Below are 27,460 nucleotides of genomic sequence, written 5' to 3'. Positions count from 1 at the left end.
AGAAAATGAGAGTGCTCATGATGAAATAGCAAATTTAAATATTGAATGTGCTCAACTCAAAAAAATAATATTGGATAAAAACAATCAAATACAACTTCTTAAAAGTATATCAAGCAGCATAGCCACAACAGTAACAAATCCAACACACCGACACTTAAACGACTAACTAATGTTAACATGAAGTTATCACGATTATCGCCGATATTAAACCCATCCCAAAGCAACAACAATCTTCAATTTGATAAAACTCCAAAAAGAAATTATACACAGCTATCAAATCGATCCAAAAGTCTGGCTCCAGCCCTTAGTGGTTTTGCCACAATTTACGATCCCGATACAGCGTGTAATCCACCAACGTCGCCTAAAATTAAAATCAAATGTCCTACAGATAGCGCCACAGATAACATAAAGAAGAAAATATATATTATTGGAGATGAACAAGCTCGCGGATTAGCGTCCCAAATATATCATGATCGACTTCATAAAAACGACGATACGTACGAGGTATATGGTATAATTAAGTCATCAGCACAAAGCGATGAATTTTTGGAGTCTTGTAAAAATTTAGTAACCGCTCTTAATAAAGAAGATATAATTATTTTAGCCTTTGGATCAAATGAAAAAAATCCATATAAAATGTTATGTAATCTAAGCAATATGTTATATTTATTAAGATATCACAATGTTTTCTTTATTGAAGTTCAATCTAATTATTATTTAAATGAATTTATGTTAAATAACTATATAAGATAAATAATAAATAACTTTAACAATTGTAGATTTATAAAACTTAACAATACACAAATATTTTATAGTAATAGAAAACGTTTCACGAAATTACTGAGTTTTAAATTACATATAGAAATAGATTTCCTCTCTTGCAAAAAAATGATTCTAGAATATAAAGTACACACAAACACTAACTATGACTATATCCAACAATCAGAACCACAACAACAACAGCGTGAAAATTTAGTATACAAAAAAGGAACAATACCTTACTATTTCTCCAAGCTTAAAACCGCAAATGTGTGTAACAATAGTAACAATAAAACGTTTTTTCGATCGCAAACTTAATTATAAAGCCCTAACAATTCTTCACCAAAATATAGCCGGTGCCATAAGCAAATCAGATGAAATAACTGCCGCGTTATCGGAGCTTACTAAAAATGGAAAAGAGGTACAAATCTTGTGTTTAACCGAAACTTTTATCAAAAAAGGTATGGAGCAATTATTAAAAATTCCTAACTTTAAATTAGTTGCTTCATATTCTCGAAACGCTAAACGAGGTGGCTCGTGCATACTCGTCAAAAATAATATACAGTGCAAAAGTCTAGGTATTGTTGGTGATTTATCCTGCGATTTAGGCTTCGAGGGCGCTGGCATAGAACTTACGTTTCATAAAATTATAATAATCTGTATATATAGAACACCCAATAGTAATCCTTCGATCTTTTTTGACAAGTTAGAAGCACTTTTACTAAAAATTTCAAATAGATCAAAAAAAATAATATTTTGTGGGGACTGGAATATCGATACTCTTAAATCAAACAATAATAGTATGAATCTTATTAGTTTATTAAAAAATTTTGACATTACGTTACATATTAAATTACCAAATAGGAAAAGTGCTTGTCTTGATCAATTTGCAAGCAACATAAAAACATTAAAAGTTGACATTGTCCATCTAGGCCTATCGGATCACGAGACAGCCCAAATTTTATGCGTTCACATTAAAAAAGGCCGCGAAATAATTACATGGCTTGAACGATCTCGAGACTATAATAAATATAATTTGCAAACTTTTTGTAAGCACATATCTTCTTTAAGTTTTTCGGAGGTATACGAACAATTTAATCTAAACGACGCGTTCAATAAGTTCCACGAGTTATTTAAACTTTTTTATGACTTATGTTTTCCGGAGATTATTATTAAAAAAAGTAATATCAATGACAGAAATACATGGTTGACAAAAGGTATTAAAAAGTCATGCATTATAAAAAGAAAACTTTTCTTCAGTTACAAATACAATGCCTCGAATAAAAAAATTAACTACAAAAAATACAGAAACTATCACACAATTCTAAAAAAATGCATTCGTAAGTCATTGCAGCTACAAAATCAAAATTATATATACAAGAAAAAAAAACAAATGTAAGGCGGTCTGGGAAGTTATTAATAGAAATATTGGTGATATAAATAAAAACAATGATATTCAATCAATTATATACAATAATAAATCTCATTCAAACCCCCGTGACATTTGTGAAATATTTAATAATTTTTATATCAATATGACTAATACCCATAATTTTAATTTTAATACAGATGACATTAAAACAACCTTAAGTAATAATAACATAAATACAATTTTTCTAAAACCGACTGACAAGAATGAAATCATTAGCATAATAAAAAATCTCAATAATACAAACTCCGTAGGATATGACAATATTAAGACTAGTGTCATTAAAGCGTGTGCTAAACATATTTCTGGACTGTTAAGTGATTTAATTAATCTTTCCATTGAAGAGGGTGTTTTTCCGGATATGCTTAAAAAGTCTATTATAAAACCCTTATTTAAAAAAGGTGACAGTCACGATGTAAATAACTATCGACCAATAGCCTTAATACCGGTTCTGTCTAAAATATTTGAAAAGGTCATGCTTAGGAGACTGTATGATTTCGTCATTAATAACGGGGTACTAAAATCAGAACAATTTGGGTATAAGAAAAACAGTAGCACGTCCCTTGCATGTTTTCACTTAATAAAACATGTTACAGAAGCAATTAACCGAAAGCTACCAGTAGCAGCAATCTTTTTAGACATGACCAAAGCCTTTGACTTTGTCAATCACAAACTACTTCTCTATAAGTTGTACAAATACGGCATACGAGGAAAAGCTTACGAGTGGATCAAAAGTTATCTCAATGATCGGGCTCAATGTGTAGAGATTGCTAAGATTGAAAAGGGTTCAAAAGTTATATATCGATCTCTATTCAAAATTTATAAATACGGAGTCCCTCAGGGAAGTATACTAGGACCTTTTATATTTCTGTTATATATTAACGACCTTCCAAACGTCACAATGTATAAAACTATATTATTCGTAGATGATACGACCCTAATAATTGAATGTAATGACCAAAAAACATACCAAAATGAAATTAATAAAAATCTTGACAAAATTCTAAAATGGCTGCATGATAATAATATAAAAATAAACTTAAGTAAGACTAAAATGATACAATTTAAAAATCCTAGGCAGAAAACTATCGATCTTGACATTAATTATAATAATAACAAAATTGAAGAAGTAGACTCAATAAAATTCTTAGGTTTAATGGTAGACAAATATTGTGACTGGAAAGCGCACGTTGAATACATATGTAATAAACTTGACAGATTTGTATTTGCTATTAAAAAACTACGTCTGACGGTATCCACTGAAGCTGCATTAAATGCTTATCACGGGTATGTCGCTTCAACACTTTCATACGGTCTCATATTATGGGGTAACTCCGTGGATTTTATTAAAGCTTTTCGTGTTCAAAAAAAATGCGTGAGAGCGGTTTATGGTGCTTGGTCGTTGGATAGCTGTAAACCTTTATTCATAAAATCTAACATTCTACCGTTGGTTTGCATGTACATAAAAGACATCTGTACTTTCGTGAAACAAAACCCTGAATTTTTTCCACTAAATTGTAATATGATTAACAGAACCGTCACTCTACGGAATAAATTCAAACTTTTTCTACCTCAATGTAAAATGGACATTTTCAAGCGAAATGCTTACGTAAATGCTATAAAAATATATAATAAACTGCCTAATCGATTTAAGGAATTACCTATAACTGCCTTTAAAAGAGAGATATCCAAATGGTTGCTAAAACATTGTTTTTATTGTTTAAATGAATACATGTCTCATGCGTCAGAGCCAATGTAATGTATCAAAAATTTATTTATTATAATATTATATTACGCAATTTAATAATTAACTTAAGACTTCCATTTTGACTTTCGCATTTTACTGTTACTAACACTAAATTATATTGAATTAATTAACTTTCTGACATTACCTTGACATTGTTACACTAATTTTGATAAATTAATAAGTACTTAATTGAATCCTATCGTATTTTGTAATTACTTATTATAGTTCAATAGCTGATATTTTCGATGTTCAATTGCACGCCATTTGTATGGCAGAATGTATAAGAACAATATACTAATTAATGTTAAGACCTATGTAACACTACATTCTTGCAATAAAAATATTCTATTCTATTCTATTCTATTCAAGTCTTACATGCATAATAATATGTAACCATAAAGGTGTAAAAATGATTGTAGAAAAGAACATAAAATAAGTGATCAAATTTTTATTTTAAATTAAACAGTAATATGCAATAATAATATAATATGTATTTGGGTGAATCTACTATTCTTTGCACGCGATCAAATTTTTTTCAAAAAATTCAACCATGTTTTTTTACTTATCACTATAGAGAATCATCTTAATTATACATTTAATTTTATATCAGTAGTTTCAGCACCGATTTTCGTTGACTTTTTGAGCGTTTTTTGGAAAAAATACGTCACGTTTAATTAATAGATCAAAATACTTTATTCATAGACAAAGTCGTAATGAATCAGAAAGGGTCTTCCAAAAAGGTATGGTTTGAACCTACGTTTGAACACAAACCCAAAAAATGTTGTGTTATTTTTTTTTTCTCTTTATATTTTTTTTTGTGGTTGTGTAATGTTCAAAAATCAGAATACAGATTTTTATCTATAGATAAAATATATAAAATAAATATTTTGTTTATTTTATTTCTTTATTTATTTATTTACTTATTTATTTAAAGGCATGGGTAGCTGAAAACAGACGTAAATAACATTAGTAAACCAAACGGTTAGCAAATTTAGTTAGAAGGTAAGCATCTTAGTTAGTAACAATTGTCTCCTGGGTAACGACAGGGGAACCGTTACCCAGGAGACATTTACACATATGTTATTTTTTGTCGATGAATATAAGAAATCTAAAAATTTCAACAATATCCAGGAGAACTAAAACATAACATCCATATATAACCACAAAAATTTATTGAAATTATTAATATATTTACCTTAATTTCGATGGTACCCCACAGCTCTACAATAAAACATGCTGCCTCACTCAGAGTCTTAGATGAAATTGCCGATCAATTAGCGAAAATAGAGTGGCCTGACGAGTATCAGGTGAAACCCAAAAAGGTTTCCTACTGGTCCAGCTATTTAAATGCTGTGTCTGTCGCACTTACCCCTCCTTATGTGTTGTATGACAGCGGACCAGCGTATTTTAGTTTTGGTGGGGACAATTTTGTTAAAGTCAAATTATCAAATAAAAAAGAATTTAGTCGCCTATAATTAAAGATTTATAAAGTGTTACACATTCAAATACGTATTCGGAATGTTAAAACAGACTTTTTGTCATAATATTAAATTCAATACATCGATTTGTCAAAAGGACAACAGAAATTTGTATGAAAGTGAATTTTCGTCGGTGGGGACATGTAAGTTATTATATTTTTCAACAGAAAATGTCTATTAATCCCTACGTTAATATGATGGCAGTAGTTTTGATATACATATAAAAGCAGTTAATTATTATTATTGCCAATAGTTTTGTGACCAGAGCATTCCAATTGTGAGGGACAGGTTTTGGCAAGGAAAAGTTGATCCACCCATTTGCAAAATTTCCACACCTCACTAATCTTACTGAATCATTATGTCGACCTAATGATTCAGTAGGCAAGTGTGCACTTCTACAATTATTGTAATAGGACAAACGAAAAATCTTTACAATTGCAATATAATAATTATTTATAAGTTAAGAAATACTTTAGTTTTATTTTAGTACTAGTAATTAAGTTTTTTTCTTAAAACGTCCACTGCAAGAACAAAGTACAAATATCTAAATAGTTTACATTGCATTTCTGTTAATAACAATAACCTGAATTATTACATTATTTTTGAAAAAGGTGTGAGGTAATTTTGGGGTTATTGTACATTCTGAGCACAATTTTGCCATTTGGTGTATATTACTGAATCAGCAATTTATAGATGTTAAATTAAATATTTGTCACGTTTCGTAAACATCAGCATTCATGCATCGCCACTCCGTGCGCAAACCCATTCGAGAACTATATAAAAAATATATATAAATAAATCGTAACTTATTGTCTGCCATTTCTAAGAGAGACCTTGTGCGCTATCGAACGAAAATCTTATTAAATTATATAACAGAGTAATGAAACGAGCTAATGCTGCATTTGAAAGTGAATAGAACGTAAAGAGCAAAGTCATCACCATCGAATGTGTTGATACAAAATACGATCAGCTGATTTCTTTGTTTGAGTGACGGACAAATTTCTAATGCCTTGGCGTTAGAGGAAATTGTTGACACGTCAAAATCATTTTATGGCATTTGGCCCTTGTTTTCTTCGATAACCGAGTATTAAGCAGCCCCAAAGGGTCCTTTTTGTTTCAGTGAATAAGTAATCTATAAACAAACCTTGAAACTTCTTACCTTTGTAGTGTACTCGTAGATTATTTTGAGACAGTCCGATGTAGCTGAATTTGTCTTTTGTACTCCAGGATCTTGGCAGTGGTGTTTCATCTTCGTTCACATTCGGATATAGCAACTTTAAACGATCTATTGTATCACTTTGCACTTGATTTTGGACTTCCATCGTCCCCCGTCCACTACCCATCGCAGCCATTTCTAATTTCTGTATTTCTGTCCTGTCAGTGACGTCACATTCGACTTTCGAGCTTTATTTTGCACAGAGGGAGCTGCGGTATTAACCAAAGACAACACATCGTTTTCTTTTAACACCGTATTGTTTTACAGGCCATAAAATTCTTACGCAGCTTATTCAATTTTTGGTTTATTAAAATAAAATAATTATTATTTTCACCACGAGATTCATTCGTCATGAGGAACTAATTTTATATCAATGAGGAAATAATTTTATATCGGAAAGACCACCCACGGGACATTTGCAGCACCCACGATCCACAGCGGCCGCCGGCCAGCCCTCGGCCCACGTTTGATAGGCTATCGGGTTTCATTGTTAAATAACTTGTATATTATACAAAATTTAATACTTAATTATTTTAATATCTACATGAAACAAATTAAGTTACTGATTAATGATAACTTATATTACAAGTAGATAACAAATTGATAAGCAACTGATAATCACTATCGATATATTTTGACTAATAAGCTTCATTTTCACATTGAACTCAACGTTCAGTAGTAGAGCTTTTTGAATACTTCTTAAAACTAACTAACAAAATGCACTACAGCTCTCCACAATTTGTACAAAATATAGAATGCAATGTGTCCGAACAATTAAAATTCTTGAAAAGGACTAATTTCAATGTATTAGCATCAAAGCAAGAATATTTTGATAGCGTTCTAAAGGTGGGTATTTTTTATTTACAAATCATTAGTCAGAACTGCACTTATATCCTTAATCCTTATGATCATATTAAGCAAGCAACAAGCGGAATTTAAAAGTGAACAAACATTATTTACAGATTTACAAAAATGCTTTCGAGAATTTAATAGAGAAAATAGTTGGTAGTTCAGCTCTCCTAAAAAATATAAAGAATGCTTACGACGACGCACTAACTGTAAGAAATGAGAGAATCGAACATTTTATAACGCAGGATGTACGTATTTGAATTTTTATTCGCCTTGTGAATTGTGATTGAAGGTATTAAGTTTAAATAAAACACAGGTTGATCTGACCTGTGTATAATTATTATCAGCCTACAGTGTCCCACTGCTGGGCAAAGGCCTCCCCTCTTTATTTCCAAAGTTCACGATTCTGTGATATTGCTGGCCACTCTTTATCAAACGCATCTACGTCGCGCCACCTTTTCTTGGGTCGGCCTCTAAGTTTAAATAAAACACAGGTTGATCTAACCCGTGTTTTATTATTATTATTATTATCAGCCTACAGTGTCCCACTGCTGGGCAAAGGCCTCCCCTCTCTCTTACCAAAGTTCACGATCCTGTGATGTTGCTGGCCACTCTTTATCAAACGCATCTAGTTCGTCGCACCACCTTTTCTTGGACCGGCCTCTGTTACGCCGACCAGTCGGTAACTCGGTAGCCACTCCGAAACTAGACGCGCCCACCTGTCCGGGTGCATACGGGAGAGACGTGCCCTGCCCTGTGCCCATCTCCACTTAAGGCTAGCTGCCTTTTTGCCTACGTCAACGAGCTTCGTATGGGAACGCAGGGTGGTATTCCGTTCAATGCACAGTTCAATGTGTATATTCCGTTCAATGTGAAAATGACCTGTGTTTTATTATACCAAAAATAATTATTGTTGTTTGGTGTTTGGACTGTTATAACTGTCATGCACACGATTTCCCGTTGACTGGTTTGTATTAAAATGTAGATATGTATCTGAAATCTGAATACGTACGTAATTCGTTTATAATTTTTACGCACATTTAAATACAACTTACGCCATCTGTTGAGCAAAAACTAGAAACCGAATTAAACCGAACCAAAGACCTTTTCCCTTTGTCTTTGGTTTTCATTAAAAAAACAATATGTCAATACTCAATTGTCATTTGTCAATTTCGTCCGTCAAAATTCGAAATTATTTCTGTAAAAAAATCCCCAATTATTTTATGCAAATATTTGGTATTTATGTATTTTATGTTATAACCCTTGGTTCAAGTCTATTCATTATTATCTGTTTCATATCTAATATAAAATATAGGGTATGTATAATGTAACAATAAACACTTTAGAAGCGGTGTGTAAAGACTAAAGAACAAGATGACTGCTGCTGAAAATATTTACGTTTTGGATGGCGGATTTTCATCGCAAATATCGCGACACGTGGGTTCGACAGCGGACGGAGATCCATTATGGACTGCGAGCTTTCTGCAAACTAACCCTACAGATGTTATGAAGACGCATTTAGATTTTCTACGTGCCGGCGCCGACGTCATAAGCACCAACACGTACCAAGCGTCGATTCCGGGGTTTGTAAAGCGATTTAATATAACTGAGGGTGAAGCTTACAGTCTTATACACCTCGCAGTTAGCCTGGCTAAGGAGGCTGTGGGTAAATACAACGAGGAACGCCGTGACCGAGGTCTACCCGCCCGCGAGCCTATCATAGCTGGATCCGTGGGTCCATACGGCGCATATCTGCACGACGGCTCAGAGTACACCGGTAGCTACGCTGACAAAACGCCCGCTGAACTCATGAGGGACTGGCACAAACCTCGGATAGATACTTTAGTTGAGTCCGGTATCAAGTTACTGGCTCTTGAAACTATTCCCTGCGAGGTAGAAGCTCTAGTCCTGGTAGAACTGTTGAAAGAGTATCCCGGTGTCAAAGCCTGGATGTCTTTCAGTTGCAAAGACGGGACGAGTCTAGTACATGATGAAGATTTTAAATCTGTCGCTAGAAAGTGTTGGAATTTAAACTCAGAACAGTTAGTCGGTGTAGGAGTAAACTGCTGCCCTCCAGAAACTGTCATTGCAGCTGTTAAGGCTTTGAATGATGGTGAAAAAGACAAAATACCTTTTGTGACTTATCCAAACTCGGGTGAAAAATATAACTCCCAGTTGGGCTGGACTGATAAGGACAAGTGTAAGCCGCTGGCAACTTATGTAGATAGTTGGTTGGATAATAATGTTAGGTATATTGGAGGGTGCTGCAGGACCTATGCAGAAGACATTGCAGACATACACAAGCAAGTTCAGGAGTGGGTTAAAAGGAATTGATTACCATTTTGGTGCTACAAAGACTGCTATATTTACATTGATATACTGTATACTGTAGATACTACGAATAATATTATAAACTAAGGAAATGTAACGCCCATACTATTACCGTTTTAAATTTGGTTCCTTTCGAGCTGTCATGTAACACCTAAGGCCACCTAAATATTGCAAATGTATTGAAATGTGTACCTAAGGTACACTTTTTTGACAAGTATTGTGGAGCATATTTTCTGACGGAGTTACTTTTCCTTAGTTTTTATTATTAGATAGAGTGTAGATATAATAAAAATGGTTTTCATAATATTTGTTTTATTGTCCAGCCTTTTCTTAAAAAAAAAACTTATTTTCTAATAAGATTGTTTACAGAGAGTGTTTGGCATCTCTGCTAAACAGAAGAAATGGGACACAACCATCAAGAAATTTACGAAAGAAAATGATGATTTGAGAGAAGCTAATCAACAGCTAAGATTTGAAAACACTAAACTAATAAAGGATATGGGCAAGGTATAATTTTTATTTTATTCTAGACTAGATGCTGCCCGCAACTCTATTGCGCCAAAATTCGTTAATTGTGCGGGAACTGTACATTATTCCAGGATAAAAAGTATCCTATGTCCTTTCCCGAAACTCAAAGTATCTCTATATCAAATTTCAGAAACTGAACATTTTGTGGTACACTACGGTAAAACTATCAGGCCTAGTAATTTCTGCTTTAACATAGTAATTTTTATTTGTATGTAGATGTGTTATCATCGGTCAGTCAAGGTTTATTTATATGTAGATGTGTTATCATCAGTCAGTCAAGATGTGTGACGCGAGCCCTCACAAAGCTCGGCTTTTAGCTAGTAGTATGGATGACATTTCCTCCAAATCCATACATGCGAAATAAAAACTGTAACTGTTCTCCTTAATAAAAAGTGGCATATGTGATATGTCCTTCCCATGAAGCTAATACAAAGGTCCTTACTCCTTCCTAGTAAGTAAGTAGTAGTACTTATAATAAGTAGTTTAGTTGATTACTTGATGAAAACAAACATTTTAACAACTTTGTAATAGTACACAGATTTCATACTAAAGAAGAATTTAAAATCCTACTAATATTATAAAGGCGAAAGTTTGTTTGGATGTATGGATGTATGGAATATGGATGTGTGGATGTATGGATGTTTGTAACTCTTTCACGCAAAAACTACTGAACGGATTTTAATGAAGCTTTACAATAATATAGCTTATACATCAGAATAACACATAGGCTAAAATTTTAACCGACTTTCAAAATGGGGGAGGTGTTATGTTCGTTTTCTTATATTCAACGATTACTCCGCCGCTTGTTAACCGATTTTCAAAATGTTTATTTTGGTATATAGGGTATCATCCCAATTTGGTATTATATTCACAAACACATAGGGAAACATGTGGTGACTTCGGTTTCGTAAGAAGTATTGTAAGCATATGCTACCAACAAGTAAGATTTTGCACCGAGATATACCTGGTATATCGTGGTTCGGAAGGTGCTGAGAGAACTCCTGATTCTTTATAGATACAAGTTTGGGAGTTTCGGCGATGTTTTAAGAACAGAAAGCTTAAGCTACTATGCAAATTACATTCATCATCATCATCATACCATATTATACCATTTCATAATCTTTTAGATCGAGACTCGAGTTTGTCAAGCAATAATTAAAAAAAATCTATACCTGCTTGGGTTGTTAGGTATGTTTGCTTGAACGCATCAATCTCAGGAACTACAGGTCCGATTTAAAAACTTATCTCAGTGTTAGATAGATCATTTATCGAGTAAGACTATAGGCTATATTATATTATCACGCTAAGACTAATACGACCGAAGAAACTCAGGGAAATGTGGGAAAAACGGGGGAAATATTTTTTATGGGAAAATGTACGGTTTCTGTAAAAATCCTAATTTACGCGGGCGAAGCCGCGCGGGACATCTAGTTATTAATATTTAAATGGATAAAACATTATCTTTAAAGAGAAAAGACGACCAGTTTTCTGACTACCTGCTACTGATGCGAGAAAGAGACGCACGATACACCCTGTACTTCGAAAATGTGGCCTTGCACCTGAAACTGAAGGAGCTGGACGGCACCAGCCGAGGTGCCGTAGAATACTCTCATGGAGACCCTGTGGTGCTAAGGATAGCTCTGGACAGGTGTCGGTATGAGCTGCTTTTAACTTTATTCTTAAACTGTTTCTCATACCCACGGTAACACCGAATACGTTTCTTTAGTGTGATTTTTCCCCGAGACTTAATTATACATTTTTTAATTCAAACGTAATGTGAGTTATTGTGAAAATTAAGTATATCTTAGAAACTTACGAACATACTGCTACGTATTTGACGAGACCATTTTGCTTAGTTAGGCCGAGACACTAGACAGTCATGCTCTCGGCTAAAAACATTGGCCCGTGGCCGAAAGCACTACTCGGTTATCGGTAGGTGTAATCAGTCAGGCCCTAATGTTAGCCAATGTTAACTTGCAATAACAGCCAATGTGGGCTTGCAATCCAACCTGGCCTTGCATATTTAATATTTATTATTTATCTACAGATGCCGTAGCGCCTAATCTGTACTTATTAACCGACTTCCAAAAAGGTTATACGTTCGGCTGTATACTTCACACTAAACTCTCTACAAGGAACACGTAGAATGTAGATACACACCCTTAAGCTGTCTACACCGGCCCGGCGGTATAACTCGCCCGCTTTGGTGGCCTCATTTTGAAACAAGCTTTTTCAAAATACATTAATTGTGTCATAATGAGGCAGCTTTGGTGTGTAGACAGCTTACAGTATTATCACTTAGTTTTGTAACACCCTGTATTTATTATTTATTTTTTTTGTCTTTTCCTTCATAGAGAGCAACTATCCACCACCCAGACGAATCTGAAGCGCATGATGGAGGAGTACTCGGAGACCGTCCCGCGCCGAGACCACGAAGCGCTGGAGACCAAGCACTGCGATCTCAACAAGACTCTTGATGCCGTGAGAACTGAGTATGAGGCTCTGCAGAACGCTTATAGGCGACTTGTTGGTGAGACTTATTTTCTACTTTAGTCGAAACTTTGCTCTAGTTGAAATCATTCAAGGATAAGCCGCACGATGCGCTCTAGTTCAGCTTTAATTATGGGACTGAAAGGGACAAGCAGCATAGATAAACATTGATCTGTATGGTTCGCATTTCTTAATGGTTTACCGGCTATGCCAGCCGGTTTATCCATGTAAAAGTTCGTAAGGATGGGTCAACTTTTATAACGATTTCAATAGATGTTCATGACGATAGTAGTTTAGGGTCTGTATTAATTATTATATAATTACATCCCGAAAAAATATCCCGTGTTTACGCGTGCGGCATGAGACCGTACGTCTAGGCTACACTATGTAGTCACTAGTTTTAGTAATCTGTGACACTACGCCGAAGCGGAACGATATGGGACGGCGGACGCTTCATAGCCAAAATATAATATTCTTTACACAAAAGGTTGGTTCTATGGAAAAGTTACGCGTCGCTCCCGTGCAGCGTAATTGGCTTATTGGGGTCTCGACCTAACTGTTAAAGATTGAGCCTAAACTGTAACATTCCAGGTCAGAAGAAGTCCATGGAAGAGGAACTCCTGGAGTGCCAGGAGCGGTGCCGCGAGCTGGAGCGCAGCGGCACGCCGCGGCCACGCTGGGAGGTGTGTGCGGATTTCATCGGCGGGGGGAGGGACAGGTGGGTCGGGGGTGATGATGTGGCAAGAGCGGTGCCGCGAGTTGGAGCGCAGCGGCACGCCGCGGCCACGCTGAGAGGTGTGTGCGGACTTCATCAGCGGGGGGAGGGACAGGTGGGTCGGAGGTGATGATGTGGCAAGAGCGGTGCCGCGAGTTGGAGCGCAGCGGCACGCCGCGGCCACGCTGAGAGGTGTGTGCGGACTTCATCGGCGGGGGGAGGGACAGGTGGGTCGGGGCCCGGGGGTGATGATGTGGCAAGAGCGGTGCCGCGAGTTGGAGCGCAGCGGCACGCCGCGGCCACGCTGAGAGGTGTGTGCGGACTTCATCGGCGGGGGGAGGGACAGGTGGGTCGGGGGTGATGATGTGGCAAGAGCGGTGCCGCGAGTTGGAGCGCAGCGGCACGCTGCGGCCGCGCTGCTGGACTTTGAAAATAATTAATTCAAAATGTCTATGGCAGATGGCGTCAGTTGGCGGATGGTCTGTCTTCCCGGGAGCGGCTGCTGGTGCTGCTGAAGGAGTTGGGCCCGGCCGCCGAGAGCGAACATTTAGAGTATTTCGATGGTCTGGTAAGATGTTTTGTTGGAGTTAATTTCTATGGACGATTAGACAATTGGATAGGCACAGGAAATCTGTCAGTGTTTGAGTGTGTCTATATTGCATTACTGTGTGCGCATGAGCAGTATTAAGGGCGTTTGCTGCGTTAAGCGTGCGCCCGGCGCGGCCACCCTCGAGGCGTGCTTGTTTCATGTCATCCCATAGAGCAATGCTGCGTGAGGCGGCTCAACAATCTAGACGTTACAAATGGGCTGATAGGCTGACGCCTTTGTACACATCGGCATCGTCGTCTTTTGTCTAGGTAATATATCAATAAAAAATCCATATGTATCGACTGTACACCCGCTCAATCGAAATTATACTGGCCGCTGTGAGAGACGGGTGACCGTCGCGGCCGCCCGCGACGGTCAGGCGGCCGCCCGCGCCGGGCAGCTGCGCCGGGCACACGCTCAACGCAGCGAAAGCCCTAAGTATGTGCGTTTTCCAACTGCAGCACTGTAACGCATAACGTTGAATGTTTCAAATACAGCAACGCTTCGAACAATCAAACCCAAACAAACTAATTCATGTACCAATTATGTCGGCCTTGACCACTGAGTCGCATTATGCTCTGTCTGCTAAGTTTAGGTACAGCACGGCCAAGTAGTCCCTTATTTTATTAACCTGGAAATGTAGCGTGTAGACTGTAGACCAGGCCCGGTTTATCAATAGGCCGCACAGGCCGCGGCCTAGGGGCGGCAGCGTCCATATTGAGGCCGGTAGATTTCGTACATGGGGCGGCGGAAATAAAGTGGCCTACACTCATAAAAATATTATATATAAATAACCTTCTGACACTATCCCCCCTCAGGGCACAGACCCCTCCATCCCGGCGTACCTGCGTCACAGCGGGCGCGTCCGCAACCTGCGGCTGTCGCGGCGCGAGCTCAGCGTCATCATCAATGACATCTGGCGCAGCAAGCGGCACGCGACCCACGTGCCCATGCAGGACTTCGTCACGAGGTACTTCGAGGAGAGGTGAGTCATATAACCCCCTGACACTATCCCCCCCTCAGGGCACGGTCCCCTCCATCCCGGCGTACCTGCGTCACAGCTGGCGCGTCCACCACCTGCGAGCTACGTGTCATAACTCATATGTCACGATATAACAGTCATATGACTCATAATATGTCTGTTTGTCACGATATTTGACACGAATAAACCATACATCTACATAGCTCCACTTATCGGCAAATGAAATATGGAAACAGGCTAATACTAATCCCCCCCTCCCTCAGATACCAGCAGCCATCGGTGCGCGCGGAGTGGGCGTACAACGTGTGCGCGGGCGCGGAGCAGACTCTGGACGAGGCGCAGGCGCGGCTGTGGTGGGGCGCGCTCACCGCCGCCCTGGACGAGCGCGTGTACTGGGCGCTGCGCCGGCAATGGGACGGGCTGCGGGACGCCTGCGGGCTCCGGGGGCAGGAGGTGAGCTGCATACACTGGTCCACTTACTGCATATGTAATAGAATATGTCACCTTATTGACACTTTCTGTATTCCTGTGTTTTTTATTTATAACTGCCCTTTCAGACCATAAGCCTGGAAGAGTTTGAGAAGGCGGCACGCGCGCTGTTTCCGCTGAAGAGCGAGGTGGACATCAAGAACCTGACGGACGTGGTCAAGAGACAGCTCAAACTGAAGCTCAACCATACAGAGATACACCTGGACAAGCTGTTTTATGAGGTAACATTTATGTAAATTGTAAACCTTCGCTGATATGTTTGTTGCGAAACTAAAAGTATTTCAATACTTGAAATCATCGCTTTGGACAGGATGATTTTGCATCTTGAGGCAGCAACGCAATATAAGAAAGTAATCAACGCTTCTAGCAGGGTGATTTTTTACAAAATATGGGGCTTGCGACAGCTAATAGACCTCTCTAACCCACAGAGCGAGGAAGGCTTCGACCGCACTGAGCTAGCGCGCGAGTTGTACCGGCAGCGGCAGCAGGCGCAGGACAAGTACCTCCGGGAGCTGCTGGCCGAGCTCGCCCCGCGCCGCCCGCACCCCGAACATCGTGCTGTCTCTGTCGACGCCCTGAAGCGGGCCTTCGCTATCATCGATCCCGCTATAGGTGGGAGCGAGATAGCTATACTATGTTGTAGCATGTAGGACAAGTATCTCCGGGAGCTGATAGCCGAGCTCAGCCCGCGCCGCCCGCACCCCGAACATCGTGCTGTCTCTGTCGACGCCCTGAAGCGGGCCTTCGCTATCATCGATCCCGCTATAGGTGGGAGCGAGATAGCTATACTATGTTGTAGCATGTAGGACAAGTATCTCCGGGAGCTGATAGCCGAGCTCAGCCCGCGCCGCCCGCACCCCGAACATCGTGCTGTCTCTGTCGACGCCCTGAAGCGGGCGTTTGCTATCATCGATCCCGCTATAGGTGGAAGCGAGATGACTATATTAGGTTGTAGGCATAAAGTTAGTATACCTGGCGGAATAGAGAAACAAAGGCCTGAGCAAGAGAAATGTCACTATCAGTAGCAGTGCGTGGTGAAAAAAGATGTGTGATACATGACAGCAGCACTCTTTTTTTGACGTCCAGTCGGCACGCGTGCCGCACGTTGACAATTTAATCTCATAGAATTCTTGTTCAATCATGCTTGTGTAAGTGTATACGTATACATATTTTTCACACAGATGAAAACCAATTTTGGTTTCATTTGACAGCTCGAGATTGTTGCTCTATTCCACTAGGTATATTAACTTTATGGTTGTAGGCTTTAAAATCATTCAGCAAATTGGAATGCGCAGTATTCGAATTTGGTGTCTCTTTGCGGCCAAAGAGGGTGCGGGTACTCGGGGTATAGAGTAAATCGTTATTGGTAGATGATGGTGACAGGTTGTCACGAATGCGTCGGTTGCCCCCTTCAGTTTCGCCAAGCGATCTCAAAGTTGTGTAAGGCCTGTACAAAGCAAACTTAAGTAAAACCGTTTCCGCAGATCACATTCGTATGGAAAGATACATCCGGTGGGCGTTCTCGGATCAGACCTCCGACTTGAGTAGCATCAACCCCCTGCCTCTTCGCACCATCATCACCCGCCTTGCTTCTGGAGACATCGAACGTGTCGGACCGCGACAGAAAGGAGCCAGAAAAATAAAAATATAAGCAAACTAACATAATATTTATTATTTATACATAAAATATATTATAACCGCACTTTAAAATATTGTATTATTTTTCCTATGTTATACGTTATACAATATTTATTACTTTTTTATTTCACCTTGATTTCAGATCTTTAAAAATGACACTATAGTTTTGGCCTTTCCAAAAGAGTTTTGCTGGGAATGTGAAAGAGTAAGACCATGCGCGCACGGGCAATTTAGTTGCTCGGCGATTTATTTGTCTCTTTCGAAAAAATAATTGCCATGTCGCCGGGGTGCGCGCACGAGAGCGACAGCAACCCGACTTTTTTCAGTTTTTTTCTTGACAGTCATCAACATGGATTTGGTCGAGAAGGCTGTGGTCGTTGCACTCCAGGGCCGTAGCTAGGGGGGGGCATAGTGGGGCAATGCCCTACCTTAAAATCACAATGCCCTACCTTAAAAATACCAATAATCGGCCAAGTGCGAGTCGGACCCGCGCACGAAGGGTTATACCGCGCACGTACCGTTATAGAGCAAAAATAGTATGGGACCTACTTACCTACCTAACCCTTAAATATTTTTTTTTAACTTTTATTATTACTTATTTATTAAATTACATATATTATTAAGGCCTTTGTGAAAATTTCAAGTGCCTACCTGTTGTCATCATTGATAGTTAAGCAAAAAATGTTAGAAAAATCACGTTTGTTGTATGGGAGCCCTCCTTAAATATTTAATTTATTTTGTTTTTAGTATTTGTTGTTATAGCGGCAACAGAAATACATAATCTGTGAAAATTTCATTTCTCTAGCTATTACCGTTCTTGAGATACAGCCTGGAAAAGACGGACAGACATCGAAGTCTCAGTAATAGGGTCCTGTTTTTACTCTTTGGGTACGGAACCCTAAAAAGGAAGACCTAAAGGACTTGCATTACAGGTATTAGACAACAGAAATATACTTTATTCTTAGTATTTTATTTAAGATTTTTATTATACCTTTAAAAACTTTTTGTTCCGTTGGCAGGATTCGAACCCGCGACCCCCGGATTAAGCCCACAGGCCACAGGGCCCACACGCCCAACCATTGGGCCACAGAAGTCGTCGATAATAATTCTTTGTTCTGTGTATAGATGGCATTTGAATCACGATTACATGAAGCGATGCGTCCATTTAATTATAATCTTAATGAAAAAAAAGATGTAGTACTGCAGTGTGCGAGTCCACGTTTTCAACTTTAACTGCAATTAATAGGCCTCAAAGACTGTCAATGGGTCACGAAAGAATGGCTGGTATGGTATTTCTGGCCTTTGAAAAAAAAAGAACAAAAAAAGTTGATCTGAACGAAGTTCTTCGCATTTTTAATAATATGGCGAAACCTAGAATTCAGCTGTTTTAAATATTTTATGTTATTTTATTATTAATTATTATTTTAATAAGTTTGCAGAAACAATAATAATCTAAATATATTTTTAGTCGTATCTATTGACTCGTATCACCCAACCCAACAATTAATTATTATTTTCTCACTCTCACTCACACGTGGATCGCTACATCCAGAAGTTTAACCATATTGTTCGCTTGTTCTTCGTAATTGAGGATTTAATAATATGTAGTTCTTAGATATAGTGCTCATGCTTTGTCACAGAATTTTTTTAAGTATCTAAGAATAACTATTGAATGAATTGAATACATCATTGACCTAGAGATAAATCAAAACAACAAATAGGTACTAAAAACAAAATAAAATCAATATTTAAGGATTCGTGTTTTTTGGCCTTTTTTGCTGCATATTGATATTAATGGCAACAGTAGGCACTGGACATTTTTGCGAAATCACTTAATTAATTAATAATACAATTAAAATAACATTTATATTTAAAGGGGGCTCAATTACAAAAAAACACAATTTGGCCTATTTTTTATCTATAACGGTACGAAACCCTTCGTGCACGAATCCGACTCGCACTTGACCGATTTTTTTTGCTTCCGCCCTACCTGTAACCGACGCTGCCCTACCTCAAATTTGACTCTAGCTACAGCCCTGTTGCACTCGCTATAAAAAAACCGAAGAAAGCGTCGAAAAATAGAATATTATGATTGGGTGCATCCACTATGGAGCGATCGGCTGACTCTCGGGAAATTTTATACTAGTTTTATGAAATTGAGAGCATACCCAAAAAAAAATTTTAGTTACTTTAGAATGAGTGTCGAAAGTTTCGATGAACTGTGCAGAATCTTACTAGATTGGCAGTTTACGGCAGCAACGCGTTGCCACTTCGAAGATGTCTGCAGGCATATCTGACCCATAGATATATATAGGTTTATGATCTGACCTACATAATGACACAATAACAATATGAATTGACATTGTCTTTTGAGCTATCAAGTGGTTACGCATTTCTGAGAATATTTTGTAAGACGTTGCTATTGCTACTCTAGTATTTTAGAAACTCATTGCTGCAAGTACACACAAACTAACGCAGCGGCGGTCGAGTGGCAACTGGCCGGTCGGCAACTTTTTTGTTGCCCGTGCGCGCACTTGCATAGAAACCAATAGGGAAGGAGACAGTTGCGTCGCGGTCTCTGGACAACGAAAAAGTTGCTCAGAGTTGCGACGCTACGTGCGCGCACTTTCATACTAGCTCCTAGACTTCATCAAGAGACAAATAAATCGCCGAGCAACTAAGTTGCCCGTGCGCGCATACCCTAATTGTTTTAACTGGGTTTTTAATCTGTAATATTGGAAGGATATTACTTAACCATTAGATATTTCTTATCGTGCACTAGTGTAAGAAATTGATGCAATATCCAGAAACGTGCTATTTGGTGTTCCCTCCAAAATTCCACCGAAAGTTTTAGTAAAGCGTCTACCACTTCACTGAATGGGCCGACTTGACTTCTTAACTGTATTGACTGTATACTTAGACATTGTCTTAAAGACTTTAGACCTGACGAATATGACGATTTAGAATAACAATGATGAAAATTATTGTATAAAGAATATTGTTTTCCCGCCATATAAATTACTCGATACTGGCCGTGGTTGTATAGCCGAAGTGCTATAATAAGAAAAAAAACAGTTTGACATATTTTGACGACTTGCGAGCAAGTACTTGCGTTATACTGTCATTTAAAATGTCAAAGTCAATTGTCAAATCACATGTGGTAATGTTATTGTTTTGCGTATTTTATTTTTAGTCGAAATGTATGGAAATTATGAATAAATTTAGAATTTTCTAAGATATAGTTTAAATTATAAAAATGACGGATATAATAGAGGACGTTGCGATTGACAAAGACACGGTTGAAAGTGCAGATTTAGAGAAATTGTTTAACAAAAAGTACAACTTACTTACGGAGACTGCAGTATCCCTAAAGAAATCCTATATTAACAAATTAGATGTAACGAAGTGAGTATAAATTATGATAGCTAAACTCCTTCAATTCTTTAAACAATTAACAAAACAGTAAAATATAACTATGGCTTTATAACCTCAATTCATCATCATGTTATTAACTTTACAGATCCTTAAACATAGCTGTAACATTACAAGACAATACGATAGAGGTATACAAATTAACAAACACGTCATTAAGTAGAGTATGCAGACTCAGTGGTCATCATAAAAGTGTAACGGAGGTGGTGTTCAGTCCTAAGGAAGATTACTTGTTGTATTCGGCTGGACATGATTTACTGAAGTTGTGGGACACCCGGACTAGTGGGCAGTGTGTGCAGGAGTATAAAAGTATGTCAAATCATAATTTTTAATAACTTATATACCTACCCCCTTACTAATAAAAAGGGGATATTATTAAATGCACATCAGACTATTTTTTCAGCACACTACCTTAAATCCGCTAATTAACTGAATGCATACCAGAAAAGCTAATGCTGATCAAAAAAAACAATTGATTAACTGAACATGTCCTTCAAAAAAAACTTATACATAGTAAAAACATACAAAACGAGACAACCTTTATAACCAAATTCACACCAAAAATATGCTTCATACATCGGATATATTATTTGTAAAACTAAAATTTAAATTGTTATCAAAAATATTAACTTGCACTCTAAATTGGACAATCTTACAACGGAATTTCTAAAAACTATATCGAAAGGTGCACCACAATAAAATCAATTTCTATTATCAAAACAAGTCTACAAATTGACAAATCATGCAACTAAAATATTTTTAGCCTAACTTTATTTTCTTTTTGTTTCTCTGTTTTACTGAAAAACAAACTTATCATGTGTACTTATGATGACCTCTGTGGCTCAGTTGGTGCGCTGTTGGTAGCTCAAGCTAGGGGTCGCGGGTTCGAATCTCGCCGACGGAACAAAAAGTTTTCGGTCTTGGATGTGTATCATATAATAAAAATCTTAAATATATGTATAGTATAAAAGTATTAAAGATATTTCCATTGTCTGGTACCCATCCATAGATATTATTATTATTATTATAACTACAATAGTACATTCACAACACAATTTATGTTACAGATGAGACAGAAGTACCCAGGGAGTATGAAAGTATGGACGTATCATGCACAGCTCGAGTTCTGTGTGCCGGCAGCCGTCTGCAGCAGGATGATGCATACCTTGTCTTCTGGGACCAGAGGAAGCCTGAGCCGCTAGGCGGGTACTGGAACTCACATACGGATGATGTTACGCAGGTATTGTTTTATTATAACATGAGCTGTTACATTTGATTTTACTTACAGATGGGTAATGGAAAAATTTCCAAAAGAAAAGAAAGTACTTTTACTACCCTTGCATACCTTTTATATCAAAGTGTAAGAATGATGTTATACTATGTAAGGTGGATGCTCATTACTCATAAGACTATCTAGAATTTGTTTGCATGTTACTAAAATTATTATTCAATTTCTCGGAACAAAAACAAATAATAATTTATTATCACATTAGTCTAAGATATTAATCCCATAGTCAACTAAATTTACAGGTGAAATTCCACAAGAACAAACAAGAGACTCTCATCTCTGGTTCATCTGACGGCCTCATCAATATTTACAACATCATGGAACCCAATGAGGATGATGCACTTATATACTCTATGAACTGTGAGGTTAGTTGATATTTGTACCATATAAAATTTTTACTTCTTGTTACAACTTATTATGCGTGATTAAAGAAGGCTTACAAAATATCTTATATCTTTAAACAAGCAATTCTTGTATATATATAATTGGAATCTCGGAATCGGCTCCAACGATTTTCATGAAATTTAGTATATAGGGTGGGGGTGGGGGTGATAAATTGATCTAGCTAGGAATCATTTTTAGAAAATGTCATTTTATTTGTGTTTTATGGAATACCGAGCTTAGCTCGGTCAAATAGCTAGTGTATAATTAAACATAAACAATAAACATAGTAAATAAAGTTATAAATGTTAGTAAGCTAATCTTGATATTTTGCAGAAAATAAAATAAATTGACAGAATAGAAAAAAAATTGCCTTAGCTTTTTGTTATCTCATTAAGCTTACTGATAAAGATGAAAAGGTTTTAAAAAGGTTAATTAGGCTAACTGGACTTTCTATACTGCTGTTGCCTGGAGAAAGAGAATTATATTAAATAAATTCTTGAAATGAAAAACCTATGCAATCCATCTCTCTGTTTTTGTTGGCTAATGTCCAAACTTAAGTGTAACATGCAGTATGTGCAGTTATGCACATACGCAATAATTATGTTGTGTGTGTGCATCATTGACATATATGTGTCAGGTGCCCCTTTAGTCTTTAGTTACTTAGTCTATAATAAGATTCCGTAAGGGCTTGTCGTCCTTCACAATTTCTAATAACTCCATGTTAGGTTGCAGTAGAGCGTCTGACGTGGCTGGACGACAGCACGGTGTCGTGCGTGACGCAGTCCAGCGACCTTCAGCTGTGGAACATGGAGACAGGGGACATGATCCGGAGTTACACCAGGGACAAGATCGGACGGAGTATTAAGGTAGTTTGTTTTTTAGGGGATGAATAAATAGATTGGCCAATGGAAAGTGGTTAATGTCGCCTTTGGATACCAGTCACAATGGGAGTGCATTGAGTACTAATAAGAGGAAAGTTTCTTATTTCTGTCTTAAGGTTGGCAGTTCAGAAATAACGCTAGCGACAGTTTATTCAATAGTTTTAATATGAGTGGCAGACTTCTGCATCTGGTAATAAATAAAAAAAAAAAAAACAAAAAGTCTATACACGTAAGCTGCGCGTCCACTGCATCGGAATCGGAGCGTACGGGCGTCGTCATTTACGAAATGCCAATGGGATGCGTCCACTGCATTCGCATCCAGCATCGGCAATTTAGTTATTTTTAGTCCGTCATAACCTGTGACGAGGATATTGTTGTAATTAGCTGTATTTTATCAGAACAGGAAAATAGAAACAAGAGGAAACGAAATTCATTATTTGCCCACTTTCATCCCAAATATAAAATATTGTCTCTCCTCAGATGATTATCATAATGTTGATGTTTTAGATTGTAAAGTTCTTTATATTTTTCCACTAAAGTAATTAAAATATCGTCATTCATCGTGAATAAGTATTTATGTATAGCCGTCGCGTCGTCACTCGTCGCGAACACGTCAGAGCTTGAAACCACGAGATTAAAAACCATCGGAATCCGAATGACGCGTTCACTGCGGATGACGTCATCGGCATATATTCCGGTCCAGTGCACGCAGTATTATACATAACAATACAAAGCAACAAATCCGTACGCTCCGATTCCGATCCAGTGCACGCGCAGCTTTACTCTCCAGTAAGATATACAATATCCTTGTAAGATTGTATGTGCCCCTGTCTCATATATTTGAAAACTTGCTTGACAAACAAGAACAAAATACATTACGTAATAGTATTGTATTTTTAATTTTATTATAGCTGAAGTCTTCCCCCACAGCGTAGCCGCGTGGACGATTGTTACGTGGTAGACGCGTTTCGGGACGCCGACGGACAGAGCTGCGCGCTTGCCGGCTCCTACGGCGCTGACGGGTGAGTTTTACAGTACACGATACGATATCGTGCAAGGTGATTGTGTGTGATAGCAATGCAACAGGCGACTGGTGACATACGAAACTGTACATAGTGGTACGATTTTTATTTGTGCATTGTTGTCGCACGATAGAGCAGAGCAAGTGGAACTTTATAGTTTGTGAGCTGTGCACTTGCTCTGCGATATCGTGCGACTTGTTTTTTTCATAATATTCTCATTCTTTTCTAATAATGATTTTCTTTCTCAGTTCCACTACCCACGCTTTAGAGCAGGTACACACGCGCGCGTTACTGGCGCGCTTGCATGTGTACGCTTCAATAGAATCCGGGGTTCTCAAAACGCGCGTTAACAAAGCGCGCGCTTCAAAACGCCCAATGTGTACCTGTTTTTAGTCTTTTTAAAAATAAAGCGTAGTGCACTTTTTTATCGGCTGTTGTTGTTCTAATGTACATTTCAATGTTAAGTACTGTTCTATGTTAAATAACTTCTCATATGAAATATTAATTTGTTTTTTTCCTGACAGTAACACGCTGCGGTCGGTGACGATATCGGACAAGAAGGTTGCGCCGCGGACCGACTACGACAAGAACAAGCAGATCGTGCGCTGCTGCCACTACGACGATGTGGTTAGTCACTTATCATCATTCCTTTTCTTTGATACAAGGAACTATCTAACCTACAATTACAACAAAGACTGGCTGATGGTGGGATATAGGGGTTAACGCCTGTATCTTGAATTTTTGTCTTAATGTAACTTTACAATTATGCAAATTTAATCAACACTTAAATTGTGATTTAAATAGCAGATTCAAATGTTGTTAAAAAGGACTCGAAACTCGAAAGTGTAAATTGTAACCAATTTCGTGCACCCCTTTTGTGGGGTCGGAATTTACGTAGGACGAGCAACATTTTAATCCAAAATCTAAACTCCGTTCGTTCAAAATTCGTTTATATTTGGCCTATTATGTTAAAGAAAAATATCCATACACCAGCAGTAGCGTAATTATTTGTGAGTCGTGAGTCGCAGAATTTCTGCCGTGTAATCTTTTCATACAAATCATGACTCACAAAATTACGCTCGTGTGAATCAAACAGGACTTTTGTTTGAAACTGAATGCAGCAGAATTTCTGCCAGCCGAAATTCTGCGACTCACAAATTACGCTCGTTTGGCTTCACCCTTATGGTATCACTCTGAATAGTTACTTAACATTAATTTAACGAAAACTTTGGCATAAGCTCCATACATTATCTGTCAAACTTTTCATCACTTTAAAGTTAAGTATATCATAATATATCTCTATGTCGCCGTTACCTGATTGTCTTGTTACAAGCCAATTCTATGTTACAGAGAGACCTAATGGTGACGACGGGGGAGTCCGGTCTGGTCAGCGTGTGGTCTGGGGTGGAGACGCCGGGGGCGCAGGCCGTGTCCGCCCGCATGCAGCGCAACCTCAAGCTGCATGATAAGAGACATAAGCCTTATTAAATGCTATAAGATGTATAGGATTTTATTCTAAATCCTTGCTTTCTAAATAGAATGAATTTGTTATAATTTGTTTATAATTTTTCTTAATTATAACTACACAATTTAAAATACATAATAAAACTGTCAACAATATTAAGTAAACATAGTTTTTGTAAATAACCTGAATACGATAACTTTGTTTATCTTGGTTACTTCGCAGAGCACACTTTGAGAATATCTGTTTTGTTTCGATTATTATGATATTGTAACATGCAGCATATGCATTTATGCACAGATATGCAATAATTATGTTGTGTGTGTGCATCATTGGCATCGGGGTGGAGACGCCGGGGGCGCAGGCCGTGTCCGCCCGGTCAGGTGCCCCTTTAAGTCTTTAGTTAATCTTTTATAAGACTTGTCTTGTAAGGGCTTGTTGCCCTGCCAGCACCTATACTTACCTGTGTGGTGTACACTGAATCTTAACACAATAAATGAAGTCCGAAAATACTTTCAATTAATTCATCTCCCATTACAATATTATTATCCTGTATATTGTCACAAAGTAAAAAGATAAAGAGTGTTGAAATTAAAATTGCAGTTTTGGTTTGTTGTAACTTAGTTTTATTATTGTACTTAATTATAATGTTATGAAGGCAATTTCAGCAGATTTTTAAGGTCATAACTTAGGTTTCTTAGCAATGGCTCCAAATGCAGATATGACGGTTCCCTTGGTGCCAGTGACATTGGTTGTGAGGGACTGCTGCACCAGGCCCGGCTGTTTGATGTTGAGTTTCGACACATTCGGAGCGGCCTGGTCCCACTTTGACTTCCTCTTTTTGTCATCATCACTGTCAGCCTTCTTTGACACACCCGATATAAAGTCTATTTTTGAAAATTTTTCCTTCCTCTCTTTTTCTCTTCTATCCATTTCCACTTTCTGTACCCTCGCTAGCTCATCGTAATATGACTCCTTGCCCCACCTCAGCGGGTCATATATCTCTGGTGGGTAGTTTGTATCCAACTCGTTTATGTCACAAAATTGTATCAGTTTCTCATATATGCTGGGGTTTCGGAAGTTTTTCTTGTCCTGGATAATTCTGTTCATGTCGAGGCCCTCCGTCATCATTCTACTGTAGAATTTGGCTATGGTGTCCTGAAGTTCCTTGGGACACTTGCCCGCCGGCTCCGGGGGTATGGAGACCCCGTCCTGCGAGTCGTCGGGGTCAGATTTCGGCACCGCCTCGTCCGTGTCTGTCTCCATGGAGAGCCGCCGCATGTCGTCCTGGTTCTCGGCGGTCGGCGACAGCTGCTCCTCGTCTGAAACTATTGTGTCATCGACGTACGACACCAGTCGTGCTGTTCTCTTGGGCGAACCCGGGGCCGAACCGACCTCCTTGTTTTCCTCGATGTTCTTTGGACTGACCGGTGCTGACTGACCCCTCTCATTACCTTCGTCCTTGTCGGGTGTTTGCTGTCCATCTTCCATGTCCTCCTCTCCTTCGGAGTCCGTGTACGTAGCTGTGAGCGAAGCCAAAGCTTGGGACGTCATGGTTGAAGGTAAACTACTAGTATGAGAAAAAACCGCTATTTACTAGTATAGATTTAACAGCTCTATATTTTAAGATACTTATTTATGCGAAAAAGTTGCTGTATTTAATTTTAATTTACATATCAAATTTTCGCAATGCTACAAAACAACCAAAAAACAAATTCCAAAATTTGACATTGACAAATGACAATTGACAT

At 38.2% G+C, this 27,460-nt stretch overlaps 4 protein-coding genes across 9 annotated transcripts in view; 2 read left to right on the top strand and 2 right to left on the bottom strand.

Annotated features, from left to right (window-relative positions):
• Positions 1–6,805, bottom strand: part of LOC121737128 (ran-binding protein 10) — a 41,041-nt gene extending 34,236 nt beyond the window's left edge. For 2 of the 5 annotated variants that reach the window (XM_042128686.1, XM_042128689.1), the window contains exon 1: positions 6,573–6,805. In XM_042128686.1, coding sequence (XP_041984620.1) covers positions 6,573–6,765 — 193 coding nt within the window. In that variant the 5' untranslated portion in view covers positions 6,766–6,805. The remainder of the gene's footprint in view (positions 1–6,572) is intronic. The other 3 variants (XM_042128687.1, XM_042128688.1, XM_042128690.1) reach the window with 2 other exon arrangements.
• A 1,899-nt stretch (positions 6,806–8,704) lies between these two features.
• On the top strand, positions 8,705–17,258 carry LOC121737095 (translin-associated factor X-interacting protein 1-like). 2 transcript variants are annotated; one of them, XM_042128641.1, is made up of 11 exons: positions 8,705–9,785; positions 10,179–10,316; positions 11,807–11,991; positions 12,692–12,867; positions 13,419–13,545; positions 14,002–14,110; positions 14,950–15,116; positions 15,377–15,566; positions 15,671–15,823; positions 16,031–16,214; positions 17,087–17,258. In XM_042128641.1, the coding sequence occupies exons 1-11, from the start codon at positions 8,853–8,855 to the stop codon at positions 17,251–17,253; spliced, it is 2,529 nt and encodes an 842-aa protein (XP_041984575.1). In that variant the 5' UTR covers positions 8,705–8,852; the 3' UTR covers positions 17,254–17,258. The 2 variants fall into 2 exon arrangements, with proteins under 2 accessions (XP_041984575.1, XP_041984574.1); XM_042128640.1 differs by lacking the exon at positions 8,705–9,785 and adding an exon at positions 13,854–13,888 and having other exon boundaries at positions 10,229–10,316; positions 13,419–13,510.
• Positions 12,082–27,424, bottom strand: LOC121737097 (SAP30-binding protein). The gene is made up of 2 exons (XM_042128643.1): positions 26,359–27,424; positions 12,082–12,097 (listed from the first exon to the last, which is right to left on the bottom strand). The coding sequence occupies exon 1, from the start codon at positions 27,261–27,263 to the stop codon at positions 26,391–26,393; it is 873 nt and encodes a 290-aa protein (XP_041984577.1). The 5' UTR covers positions 27,264–27,424; the 3' UTR covers positions 12,082–12,097; positions 26,359–26,390.
• On the top strand, positions 20,408–25,750 carry LOC121737096 (WD repeat-containing protein 89). Its single transcript, XM_042128642.1, has 8 exons — positions 20,408–20,645; positions 20,761–20,981; positions 21,740–21,912; positions 22,203–22,325; positions 23,070–23,210; positions 24,156–24,247; positions 24,772–24,874; positions 25,598–25,750. Exons 1-8 carry the CDS (start codon positions 20,497–20,499, stop codon positions 25,733–25,735), a joined length of 1,140 nt encoding a protein of 379 aa, XP_041984576.1. The 5' UTR covers positions 20,408–20,496; the 3' UTR covers positions 25,736–25,750.
• Positions 27,425–27,460: the final 36 nt, after the last annotated feature.

This window comes from Aricia agestis, chromosome 20, assembly GCF_905147365.1.
Source record: "Aricia agestis chromosome 20, ilAriAges1.1, whole genome shotgun sequence".
Classification (NCBI taxonomy): Eukaryota; Metazoa; Arthropoda; class Insecta; order Lepidoptera; family Lycaenidae; genus Aricia; species Aricia agestis.
Note: the sequence above shows the minus strand (reverse complement) of the source record. Positions and strands in the feature narration are given on the sequence as shown.

Bases quoted from the DNA above. Each gene is read 5' to 3' on its own strand.
- LOC121737095 (XM_042128641.1), top strand. From the start codon at position 8,853: ATGACTGCTGCTGAAAATATTTACGTTTTGGATGGCGGATTTTCATCG. The intron at 9,786-10,178 runs GTTCAGGAGTGG...GATTGTTTACAG, and splicing joins TTGCAGACATACACAAGCAA to AGAGTGTTTGGCATCTCTGC. The intron at 13,546-14,001 runs GTGGGTCGGGGG...TGTCTATGGCAG, and splicing joins ATCGGCGGGGGGAGGGACAG to ATGGCGTCAGTTGGCGGATG.
- LOC121737096 (XM_042128642.1), top strand. From the start codon at position 20,497: ATGACGGATATAATAGAGGACGTTGCGATTGACAAAGACACGGTTGAA. The intron at 20,646-20,760 runs GTGAGTATAAAT...TTAACTTTACAG, and splicing joins AACAAATTAGATGTAACGAA to ATCCTTAAACATAGCTGTAA. The intron at 20,982-21,739 runs GTATGTCAAATC...TTTATGTTACAG, and splicing joins GTGTGTGCAGGAGTATAAAA to ATGAGACAGAAGTACCCAGG.
- LOC121737097 (XM_042128643.1), bottom strand. From the start codon at position 27,263: ATGACGTCCCAAGCTTTGGCTTCGCTCACAGCTACGTACACGGACTCC.